This window comes from Cyprinus carpio, chromosome B7 (genome assembly GCF_018340385.1).
Source record: "Cyprinus carpio isolate SPL01 chromosome B7, ASM1834038v1, whole genome shotgun sequence".
In the NCBI taxonomy this organism is placed as follows: domain Eukaryota; kingdom Metazoa; phylum Chordata; class Actinopteri; order Cypriniformes; family Cyprinidae; genus Cyprinus; species Cyprinus carpio.
In genome coordinates this window covers 39,431,279-39,443,696 of record NC_056603.1, presented here as the reverse complement: position 1 = coordinate 39,443,696, position 12,418 = coordinate 39,431,279, and the positions used below count along the sequence as shown (strand labels likewise).

Below are 12,418 nucleotides of genomic sequence, written 5' to 3'. Positions count from 1 at the left end.
AAAGTCAAGGTAATTCAAATTCAAAATGATTGAAGGTATGACACCAGTAGACTTTTATTAACTATAAATGTTCTTTAAAAACAACAGCAGCTTTCAGCCTGTCACCATGATGCAAACATGAAATATCAGACATACAGTAGTAGTTCTTTACAGGTTTTTTTTTGCTTTTCCATTGTTTTTTTTTCTGTGTAAACATGGATGTGTTTGACTGTTGCGCTCGCGTCTCTTGCAGTGTCTCATGCATGAAACGACAGTCTAAAAACACGGCACTCAAGTTAAAAGTAGTTCACTCCTATCTTCTTCCATATTTTACTTATTCCACTGCCCGCATCACATCTTTGTCAACACAAAAGCGCATTTTGTGTGAATGGGACTTAGCGCTATACTTATGGTCCTTACGTGCGGTTAATCACGTGTGCCGACATGCGGTTGGATCGTTCGTGATTCCTCGATTTCTAAAAAATAAAATCATGGCAAAACAATAAATTCGAATTAATCGAAAAAATCTGAAAAAAATCGCCCAGCTCTAGCTTGGATTAAGGACCTATTATAAAGAATTCAAGTTGCTTTAATAAAAAAGCAACTCCAATGGGAGTGCTAGGTATATAAACAGTGCCATCTTTAGACTTTACAAAATATCTAATAAAGAAAAGTTATGCTAGTATGTTTTTATAACACTTTGGATGACCTTGCATGGAAAATACTTAATAACTAAAGCAAACTAATTAAACTTAATTAAAATTAGACGTGTCCAAATAACTTGAATAAATCACGTGGAGCCACGGTCCATGATTGAATCACGTTCAACCAAAAACACACTCAACAATGAGACAAATACCTCAGAACTCTCTCTAAACAACTTGGAATTTGGGCTTCTTCTGTGGAACACTAAAGAATATCTTCTGAACAATGTTTTTGTCCATACAACAATGGTCAGTGTGGTCCAAAACAACACTGAACTCCACTGACACATTCCCTAGAGCATACAGAAAGTCATACAGGTTCAAAACAACATGAGGGTGAGTAAACGGTGACAGAATTTTTATTTTGGGGTGAATTATCTTTATAAAACCAAATTAAGTATTTTAAAAAATCAAGATTCAACAAGAATTTTTTCTGCTGCCAGGTAGATCTTTAGTTGTCCCACTGCCAGTTTCACTGGACACAGAACAAAAACATATTTTACTTTAATACATTTTAGCATATGTCAGAAAAACATACAAATGATTTGCGACAGCTGATGTCATCATTCACTTCAATAACATGAGAAAGGCATCTCTGAGCAGTTCTTCTAAATTAGGAATGTGCAATGCCTTCTCATTTATTATCTTTATCTAAAGGGGATAAAAATTCCAGCTGTTCCAGTGAGGATGATTCGTGAATTCACGACAATCCTCCACAGACGTCAGGATCACTGAGTTTCCCAGCACAACACAGCCATTTATGCACTGGATATCTGTATGAGCCAAAACAAAGGAAACTGCTCACCTATTCATATGCCAAAAGTGACAGAGACGATTCAACTAGAGCAGCCCTTAAAGACTGAAGCCTGGAGGAAAGCCAGCTTATCTGATGCCCTCATTAAAGGCTAGTCAGTGTCTTTGAGCTAGTGAAAGAAAGGCCTCACTCATTTGAACTCTATGGACGCTTATCACTACTGAGAAAGACACAGCATAAACATAAACATTTGTCTATTCAGAGAAGACACAGGCTGGAGTTCAGCACACAATTAAATAATTTATGGCTATGGGTGTTTTCGTACTTGTGTCATGGTCTTTTTTTTATTTATTTTTAAACACTTAGATTTAAGTGGACTAATAAGTATGTTTCCATTATTGATACATGGGATGCTCCGATTGATCGGCCGATAATCGCTTTGGATTGACTGATCAGCATCTCATAAACCTAACGCACCTGCCGTTAGAGGTTTGGCATGACATTAACGCACCTGCCGTTAGAGGTTTGGCATGACATGCAGCGGCACCGTCTTAGTCTCTGTCCGGTGCGGGTGAAATAATCATGCTGAAGGTGAGGTACAATTCATAATTCGTCATTACTTAATTTCTAAAGTAATTAGAAAACTTTCTATGTGACAATTTCAAAAACAGTGTGAGTGAATCACCGAGCGTGCTCGCTCTCTCTTTCTCTCTTAAAATGCACAAATGGCTTCAAATCAAATTGGTCACATCATAATAAATATTCACACTGCACAAAGCACACAGGAATTGTCACTTGCACAATCGAGGCAGTGTCACATCATCACTAAAGTTTAGAAATTGCATTTCTTTTTAATTCTTGCCAGTGTTTAAACCATTCAGCACTCACGTGTTCTCCTGTAGACCGTGCACTCATGCATACTTGCAGCGCACACACGTAATGCCAGATTCACATTACTCTGTTTGCAGTGCGTATGTGGTGCATATTTTTTCCCGTGCTGATGTTAATGGATTAAAGCGTTCACACTGCACATGGTTGCAGTCCGACAGTGCGTTCCAGGAGTGGTGCATCTGTAGCAGTGCAGCGATCGTTTTCACACAAGTCTATTTTTGCTGCGCTGCAAAGGCTGAATTAAAGTGACAGCTCATTGTTTGCAGTAAATATGAACATGGATTGACATGAAAATCTAGTAATTACACCATAAATGCATATAATTAAAGTCTACTGTGTTTCACAGTCAACATAGGCTATGGCTTTTTGGCTAGGTTTAAAGGAAAAGAGCATTTTTATATAAACTAGGCAAAAATAGATTGCACTTGTGGAGGTAGGAAAACAAAGTTCTTTATGAAATGCAGGATTGCTTGTAATAAAGATTTAAATGCAAAAGAAAAGGCAGCAGAGCTGATGGATTCTGTCAATGGTAAGTTTTAATTTAGAATGTTAAATTGTGATAATGTAAATGTGAGCAACTTAATATAGAAATCTAGAAGTAAATCAAAAAATAAAAAGCATTGAATAATGTGTTTCTTATATTTATTGCATTTAAACATGTCTATGAAAGACTGCATTACTGTACTGTGCAAAAAAAAAAAATCACAATGCTGAAAAAGCATTTTAAGTAACAATGTTTGGATTTGAAATCCAGATAATGGATAAATGTTATGTTTGTAGTAAACAGCCACTGATCATTAGTGGACGCACAGTCAGTGCTGCTTCTGCACTACTTACATACCGCACATGGACTGCATACACACTGCAGACAGAGTATGTGTGAACCTGGTGTAAAAGGCAGCCTCACGTACAGCTCACAAAATCAGGCTTGTGCTGTGTGTAAGCTATTGTGCACACATGGCATGATCCAACATTTAGGTGATATAAATATATGTTTTTGAAAAAAAAAAAATGCCTAAAAAATGCCCCCCTCCACCCCTCAAATTAAAAAAATCCCCTCTCACAAGAGTCACCTAAGAGGGGAATTGATTTTCAAAAATGAAATTCAGGCCCTGAATTAATCTTGATTGAATCATCACTATAAATGATTCTACATGATAAAAAGAAGGCTTTAAAAGATTGGTATGTTTACCTGTTGTAGTTTATCCACGTTGTGTAGTGGTTGACCGATATTGGTTTTTTGACAGCCAATGCAGATATCTTGGAATGCAGGGGGGCCGATGGCAGATATAAAGCCAATATGATTTTTTTAATTTTCAATTAATATTTAAGAAATTTTAAATAATTTGAAAAAGGATTAAAAAAATAAATCTGTCAAATAAACATACTTATACTTTAGATGACAAAGTATTTTTCACAAATAAATAAATATTTAATACAAATATAATTAAAAAGGAAGTAAACACTGTAACCAACAGCGCACTCAGTATTCTGGGAAGTTTGTGTGCATTGGGAATCATATTTTTCAAATAAAGCCAGGATAACACTCATTAACTAAAATAATTTGAAAGCACGAGTTTAAAGTTTATAAAGATGCACACTTCACAAGATCTCACAGCTGGATTCAACTAAGTTTGCAAGGTTTGTGATATTAAATGTTCATTAGTCATTCAGAGATTTGTTTAAATGATATAAATGTGTATTTACTTAATGCTGATGGCAAACGAGAAAGTATTATAATGTTTGCCTATTATTAATAATATAAAAGCAATCGTTATAATACTTTTTGTATACATTATTTTCCTTTGTTTAACCGTTCTAACTGATTATAATACAGATTTCTATCCATATTAGACAAAACTGTTAACAACGACAGCGAACAAGAGGGAGAATAAGAGCACTGTGTCAAAAGCAGAACACGGAGTCAAAATAAAAGTCCTGTCTCGAACACATCGGCCAAGCAGAAAAACTTATCGGCCAATGCCGATATTTGCAAAATGCCAAATATCAGCCGATATATCAGCCTAAAACAAACATTGACACAGTCAAAACGTGCCATTGGAGAAACGCTAACTAGCCTAAACATCAGAGTTTCAATCAATGATTTTGGCTGTCCAAAACTGTTTCTACAAAATATTTTAGTCTGCCAGAATGTTGGTACATCACTAGTTTTCTCTGGCCTTAAAAGCATGGAATGGAAAGCATCAGCAATATGACAACTTTCAGTTTTAAATTATTGTAGTGTTTCTGAGTCTCTGAGAGAGATGGGTTCTGGTAATATTATGGATAAATGCTTGTCTATAGCCCCTTTCACACTGCAATTCCAGAAAATACACGGGTAATGTGTCCCGGCAATTGTTCCCGGGTAGCTAGATTTTGCACTTTCACACTGCCAGTGATTACCCGGAATATTTGCTTGCGTTCACACACAACCCGTAAAGGTCCCGTAAAGACATGTGACATCAGGATGTTACGTGTAATGTACGAGTCGAAAACGCTAGGCACCTTAACTTTCACTCAAGCTGGCGAACGATCTCAGCTTCAGTGCGGATAGTGAGGAGCTAACTGATCTCTGCTTCATTACAGTTTGCACATATTTATTTCAACGCGAAAGTTGATCTGCCTTCAAAACACCCGGTAAAAGAATCGCGTGATAACGTGCGTCATCACTACGACACACCCTTTACGGCATTAGTTCTGGCTTTTGTTCACACAGCGCTCGTTCCGGGACTGAACCTGGCAATGTTACTAGGTCCATGACCCGGGATCAATCCCGAAATCAATCCCGGGACGTGTTTGCATTCACACAGTTCCGGCAATTTTCCGGGTCCAACATGCAGTGTTCAAGGGGCTTATGTATACACAGAATAAATGCCTCATTAGTGTTTGCTCCTGCTGAAACAGGTTCATGACCTATTTTGCACAGCCACTTAACTCCAAAAACAAATGCAGTCAATCATGACCACAGTCTCAGCGACAGTGTACTATGGTCGGACACAAAAGAATGCTGATGTTGCAAAGTCTGCCTCTGTTTTTAAGTAACACCTTACAATCTGACAAACAATAATCACATAAAGGCAAGGGGAAAACCATATGCACCAGAATTTAGTCAGCTCCTCCACCGCCCACTGATGGAGATAAATATAAGATCATTCGGTCTCTGAATATGGAATTCACTTGAGAAAAATATAGAGTTTGGTGCATGACTTTTGTTATTTATATGTCCATAATGTAAGACAAAATTCTGATAGCTTATACTGTAAATTAATTAGATCTCTTTAACAACTAACACAAATTGCACAGCATTAGTAAGCTATGTAGATGTTTTATTATCAAAGCTTTGTGGTTTCGAATGTGAAGGGCAAAATATATCTTTCAATGAAAAGAGAGAAGAACAAACTATTGTTCCTCAAAAGCCTAGTGGACCATATTAAAATTCACAATCACTTTAGTTACTTCAGTTCAGAAGGCTTCATGTTCATCATGACACTCTTACAATATAAAAGTTACATGTCGGTCGACCACTAGTCGTTAATTTACTTTATAAAAATCATGAAATATTTCACAGCAAAAAGACAAGCGTACCATGACCTGCAGGCAGACATTTTTAGAATCAAATTAATTTTACTTGTTAAAAGGTATGAACCAATTAGAGGACAGAAAGCATGTAGTGGAATAAGTACAAACAGGTTTTTCAGCAAAGTTTTGATCATGTTGACAGTTTAGATGCCACAGAAATTGATGTATCAAATATCATACACTAGGCTTTATAGGGTTAGGGTTTTTCAGCACTTTGGCATTTCTTTGTTGAATTGCAGACGTGCAAGAATTGATTTCCCTCACTACAAGATTTTGAAGAAATGAATTTTCTTTGGACAGGTAAAGAGTTAAATGAGTGTAATAAGGGATACTGAACATCACTTTACAGCATCTTTGAGTGTGCAGACGTGCGCTTTCCAGATGACCTGCTGCTTCCTTCGGCATTTGCGTATGTAAACACGATCATGTGCTGTAAATGAGAGCAGCGTGGAGCACCTGTAGACGCCACACGATTACGCATAGCTCGAGACACGTAAAGTCCTGTTTCCTCTGCATCCGCTTTCCACAACACAGGAAGAACACTACGCCATATCCTCATGAAAGCGCGCACACACATACAGAGAGCACCGGATCGCTCTCTACTGACCCAAACCTCGCGGCTAAATGTGGAAATCAATGCAACGTAGTGCGCTTAAATCTCCATTTAGAGATCAATGCGTGTGGCTTGGAAACATAGTAACAAGCAACCGCATGAGTCACCGCGCGCTGTTTACATGCACACGCGACAAATACAGTAGGTGTGTGCTGAGATTTACTCCGTGAATAGTGCTAAAACACTCATATATCAAACAAAAACACAATTTAATGCATGCTATTATGAAAACATTCGCTTGAGCGGTGTTGTGCATGCATATTAAACAATAGCAAAAGGACCACACCATCCTAGCCAGCTTTCTTTTAAAATTTAGACAAACACGTACTAGCTACTTAATTCAAAACACAAACAGAAACAACCAGAGTTGTTCCCTGGTAAAAACCGACACGTACCGATAATAACACATCAAAGAAAGTGAAATCCATCTATTAATCTTTTGAAGCGCAGCAGTATTGCAGTTGTTGCTAACGGCCTAAATAAATCATACAGCTCCTCCACTCACAAACACAGCAGCTTACCAGCTTTATCCTGGTCGTATCCCACCACTATGAAATAATCAGCCAGTCTAGCCATGGTTTCCTCTTTTGGCGAAATTCTGCAACACAATTCAGCATTTTTCTTTCTTCAAAAGCACAGCCATGTTTGACACAGAGGGAGCCAGTGCGCCTGCGTGGACTGGCGCTTGTCCGTTCATGGGCGTGGGTCCTGCATTCACTGACACCAGCTATAATACATACTACACGATCAGTGAAAGGATTTTCCTTGGCGTGAATAATGCCATGTAATGTTATAGTAATGCAAAATGTATTAGTGCATTAATATAGTTAGTTAATCTTACTGTGGACTATGCAAAAGTACGAATAGTTAATAGATTCGTGATGGAGCACAGATAAGCATAGTGCCTTCAGAATTTGAATTTGTTTTTGTGCATCTCATTTGTAGTCGCTTTGGATAAAAAGCGTCCACAGTGTTTCAAATTTAAATATAAAATATGCCTTCAGAATTTGAATTTGTTTTTGTGATGCCACAGTGTTTCAAATGTAAATATAAAAGTTTTAAAATATTTCATACAATATGTGGTAATGATAAACAGCTGGTCACTACTTTTTTTTTCTCAGGTAGGAGAGATGTATTCCAGCTAATGACCATACATCACTCAGTTAATAAACAAGTAATACCAGCCATCATTAAAAGGGTAACACATGGACCATATGTAATCTCATTTATGCAGAATAAAACAGGAAAGTGTATATTAGGAAATATGTAGACTAACTGTTGAATATGGCACTGTTCATATTAGCTCATAACAGGGGGAAAAAGTCCATAATCCACTAGAAATTTTTTAAACACTAAATATTTGTTACAACAGACCCTCACAAATAATTTAATGAAATTTCAATTCAGTGTATGTTTTTGTAATTGATCATCCATTCGTCACTGAAAAGTTTAAATAAACATAAAATTGTTTATTTATATTCTTTATTCTCATAAAAAAAAAAAAATAAAAAAATATATATCTAGATATATATATATATATATATATATATATATATATATATATATATATATATATATATATATATATATAGTGCCCAAAAGCCAATTCATCTTGGTAAAATATACAAAGTTGCAAGTTAGTTACATTTATAATTAAAAAATAATGATAAGCAGAATAAACTATTCTAATATAGGTCTTTAGCTTATCTGTACAACAAAATAATGCTGATGATACTTTGTTATATGAATGATACTTTGATACAGTGTTACTGAATGATTACCATTTTCATGTAATATTGTATTTAATAAGGCACCACCAAAAATACCATGGTAATTTAATGGTAATTTTTGTTAGTGAACTAAATGATATTCTCAAGGAATGTGTTTTCAAATTTCTGACTATTTTTCGTCTGTTTACACATGATCACTCCAAACCAACAACAGTATGAAGCTGCCAATATAGAGATGAAAACTCATCATGACATCAGGGTGTTCAGTGACTCACTGTTAACTGTAGAATTCCTGAGCAAATAACACACAGGTAGACCTATTTCCTACCTGCATCTGTGGATTCCCTCATCATACCTCATCAAATATCAACAACCCTTGTGATGGCTATGACATATCGATCTAGCAAACATTATTTACCATATATGGGCTGAGAGGCAAACAACTGGATGTTGTCCGTGAGTGAATGTTGTGCAATCTTTCACTTCCCATATAAGGATAAACACAGCAATTGACATGAGCTAATTACATTTTTGGGAAATACATGTTGGTTGTTCTATGGAGAATTATACAAATTAATTTTAGTAATTATTTAATCAGAATAATTTAATTTGATTTAGTCTGAAGTGAGGGGAAAAACATTCAAAAACTAGGTGAAGGTCAGTAGGCATTCTCCCAAAAATTTAAATGTACCGTTATCTGTGTTTACATATCCAGAAATAGATAGTCTCACCTCTTACATAGAAAATCTGACTGGTGTAACTCAAAGGTACTTCAGTAGTCATAGATCAACTGTCAATTAGAAAATAAACACTATCAGAATTAGCTTAATCAATGTAAGCTTAACAGCCCTTTCTAATACTGTTACAATCATTATATTTTTTTCTTTCAATATCGATAAAAAAAATATCTATCATACCAGTCTTATTTGATCTTTTTGGACTTTTAAAAATTATATATTATATTATATACTTTTGTGTAAATCCAAATTAATTGCATTGGCCATTATTTTTTATGCAGAATATTCATTTCAAATAAGTTAAAGATTTGTCTTTTTGTCTTTGTCTGACACACAGATAACAGTTGTACCCCCAGCCAACATCCAGATTGAAAAATCATGAACAATGTAATAGAAGAAACTAAATTCATTGTTACGTTGGGATTTGTCAAAGAATTCCCCAGTTTGGCGGTTGCTTATTATTCCCAGGAACTCTAACAATCCATTAAGTTATTTTAGCAATAACCCATCAGTATCCCCAGTTTCATTTTCTTATTCTCTTTCATGCTCTAATTGAGGTGGCCACCCTGAACTACAGAAATGAAGAGCTGGGATGAGAGAGCGTGTTAGATATGCTCCTCCCATCTCCCTGCAGTAGGCTATAAATGCACTTACGCCTGCTGTGGAGACTCAGACTATTAGCAGAGTATCACCGCTGCCACAGCACTAAGAGCAAGTGAAACACCTCTGGATTACTTTCTACACAGACTTCTGAAGCCAACCCAAGAGTACTTCAACACAGGTATGCATTTTTAAAGGAAGCTTATATGTATCTGTTAGCTGCTCAGTGTATTTTCTTTTAGGGTCAAGGCTCATATGCACAGGTTGTCTATAGTTATATAAATTGAGCCCTAGATCAGCATCTATTAGCCAGGGAACTTGCTTCTGTCTGTCAGGCAAAAACATAATCTGATTTGAAAGGAATTTGATTGATTTTTTAAATTAGGTACTGATGGAGTTAAGGACACCCTGTTTTGTAAAAATCCACTGTATCATATACATCATTGTCCCTTTTACTGCTTATCAGGGACCTGAAGCATAGTTGCAAGTTTACTTATTCAAAGAAAGTGCGACCTCAGCCTGACATTGTAAATAAATGCATGATGAATGTAAATAGCTTGGATTTTGGACTCTTGTGCAAGCGTGAGCAAAGCATGGTTGGCACAGAGTAGGGGAGTTGCATGCAGGTGATTGGAGGTTTCAGCTGCTTTCTTTCAAAGCGGATATCTAACAGATGATTCATTTGCTTTTTCCTTCAAGATTTCAGTCACGATGCAGCTGATACTGCAGTCAATCTTCTGCTGCTGCCTGCTGGCCACCGTTGCACCCGGTGTGGACAGTGCAAAACATGACCTGAAAAGAAGGTAAGCTGATGTGTTGATTTGATTTCAGACTTTTAGTCATGTTTGGAATTGGTTGGAAAGTTTCTAAGGAACACTCTCTGTTCTCTTCTTGATACTTAGTGTCCGGCTGCAGAGATCGAAAAGGGATTTGAGCCTTGCTGCACTGAGGACTTTAGGCAACAGCCAGATTGTCAGACCGGACGATGTCAAAGACAACTTAAGGCCACATTCCAGGTAAGAATTAGCAAGCATTACCAGCTGTAAATTATGTCATTGTTTTCTCTAAGTTAAGTGTGGTTTCACATGATGAAGTACAAACTTGTCAGCCCAGGAACATTAAACTAAGGCTGTAAGCCAAAAGCAATTGCTCAGGAACTCCGGGCAGGCATTAATGTCCTCTTCCCTTGTCTGCCTTTCCAGCACTGACATCAGCATAAGGACAAAACGCTCCAAGAACTCCATCAACCAATCCAGGAGAGCAGGCTGCTCGCTTGGCACCTGCACGGTGCATGTGCTGGCACACCGTCTCCATGACCTCAACAACAAGCTGAAGATCGGGAATGCACCCGCTGACAAGATCAATCCCTTCGGGTACGGCCGGCGGCGAAGGTCCGTTCCAGAGAAAGTAATGACACTGCGACAGGAGGGCAGCAGGCTGCGGACGGTGTGGAGCAGCTCAAGCTCTCAATCACGGCTGCACAAGCTGGAAGCGCTGCTCAGACGGACGTGAGCGCACGGGGTGGGAGCGCTCGGGGACGCGGCGACAGAGGCTCGCCGGCCAACTATGAAATTCTAGAAATGCCTCAGACTCCTGCCAAGAGTTCTCCAGCGCATTCTTTTCCAAGCACAGGGGCTGGAAGAGCAATCTTGCTTTCTGAAGGCTGTCCTCGGAAGAGAAATCAGCAAAGTGAAGCGCAGAAACAACAGCAGCTGTTGAAAACGAGTGGGGACACAGATGGAGAAACTGAATTAGTGTGCCTTGGATATGAGCAAGATATTGTTGCACTGAAGTGGACTGGCCTCAGGGAAAAGCAGAACCACCTCTCCTGGGACAAATGGACTGCCCTCCTGGTGAACCAGTCGGTGGGATTACAGCCCCTAGCTGTTCCTGTCCAGTGACTGTGTCAGAAAGTCTTTGGACTTCAATTCGATTCAACAGGGATAGATTCATGAATCTGGAAAGGAATACACAGAGAGACTTTTAAAATGCCAATGAAGGTGTTTCTAATTTGGAATCACATTTTTGGACACTGTAAGCAGGATGAATGCTTTTGATTATATGAACTGTCTGTGCCAGTCCACAAGGATTGTATTCTAACTTACTTGAACATTGTTGTTGTTATTATTGCTATAGAGATATGTGCAATCTATTTCATTTTTATTGCAAGTATATGTATATTTGAAAAAAAATGGTCAAAGATATTACTATTTAATTGTTTTATATTGCTTTATACTACTTACAGAGATAGAGCTATTTTTGTACAGGGAAAAAATAAGGGCATTGAAGGTAGCATCATATCTATTATTCATTTATGTCAAGGATGTCTCAAGCTGTGGTAAAGGATAACTTTTTATGCAATTATATATTTGTAAATGGGATCTATTTTATTTGTGTGTTTGTGTGTGAAATGGATTAATGTTGTCATTCAATAAAACTTGCATACAATTAAAGCTGACATCTTCTAGACCTCGTCTGTTTGTTCCACAGGAAGTGAAGGTAGTAAAAGGAAAGTGTCTTGCCATTGTTCCTCGTCCGGATTGCCGAGTGGACAGATGATTAGCACCTTGTCTGGGTTATTACATGTTAAAGACCCTGGGGTGCCTAGCAAATGGGGTGCAAAGTGCATTCCTTCTTTCTGTTTTCCATACCCACTCACATCATACAAAGTGGGTTATCTGTATTTGAAGGGGGAATGGGCCAGGACTGTGTTTAATGGGACCTCTGCAGGGGGTGGGTTTGCGGGATGTAGAGCAGAGGTGAGAGGCACTCCATAGGACATTCCACTTAAACACATCATTTTCATTCCTGTCTTAATGAGATGGAAATGC

General features: G+C 37.7%; 2 protein-coding genes across 3 annotated transcripts in view; one reads left to right on the top strand and one right to left on the bottom strand.

The window, feature by feature from the left end:
• The window catches only part of LOC109061746 (myotubularin-related protein 13-like), a 132,483-nt gene extending 125,261 nt beyond the window's left edge, over positions 1 to 7,222 (bottom strand). For both annotated transcript variants that reach the window (XM_042728612.1, XM_042728613.1), the window contains exon 1: positions 7,042 to 7,222. In XM_042728612.1, coding sequence (XP_042584546.1) covers positions 7,042 to 7,096 — 55 coding nt within the window. In that variant the 5' untranslated portion in view covers positions 7,097 to 7,222. The remainder of the gene's footprint in view (positions 1 to 7,041) is intronic.
• A 2,389-nt stretch (positions 7,223 to 9,611) lies between these two features.
• LOC109061745 (pro-adrenomedullin-like) lies at positions 9,612 to 12,040 on the top strand. The gene is made up of 4 exons (XM_019078840.2): positions 9,612 to 9,768; positions 10,287 to 10,390; positions 10,490 to 10,603; positions 10,790 to 12,040. Exons 2-4 carry the CDS (start codon positions 10,299 to 10,301, stop codon positions 11,097 to 11,099), a joined length of 516 nt encoding a protein of 171 aa, XP_018934385.2. The 5' UTR covers positions 9,612 to 9,768; positions 10,287 to 10,298; the 3' UTR covers positions 11,100 to 12,040.
• The last annotated feature ends 378 nt before the right edge of the window (positions 12,041 to 12,418 follow it).

Coding starts and splice junctions, on each gene's coding strand:
- LOC109061745 (XM_019078840.2), top strand. CDS start 10,299: ATGCAGCTGATACTGCAGTCAATCTTCTGCTGCTGCCTGCTGGCCACC. Junction 10,391..10,489: donor AAACATGACCTGAAAAGAAG/GTAAGCTGATGT, acceptor CTTGATACTTAG/TGTCCGGCTGCAGAGATCGA. Junction 10,604..10,789: donor AACTTAAGGCCACATTCCAG/GTAAGAATTAGC, acceptor CTGCCTTTCCAG/CACTGACATCAGCATAAGGA.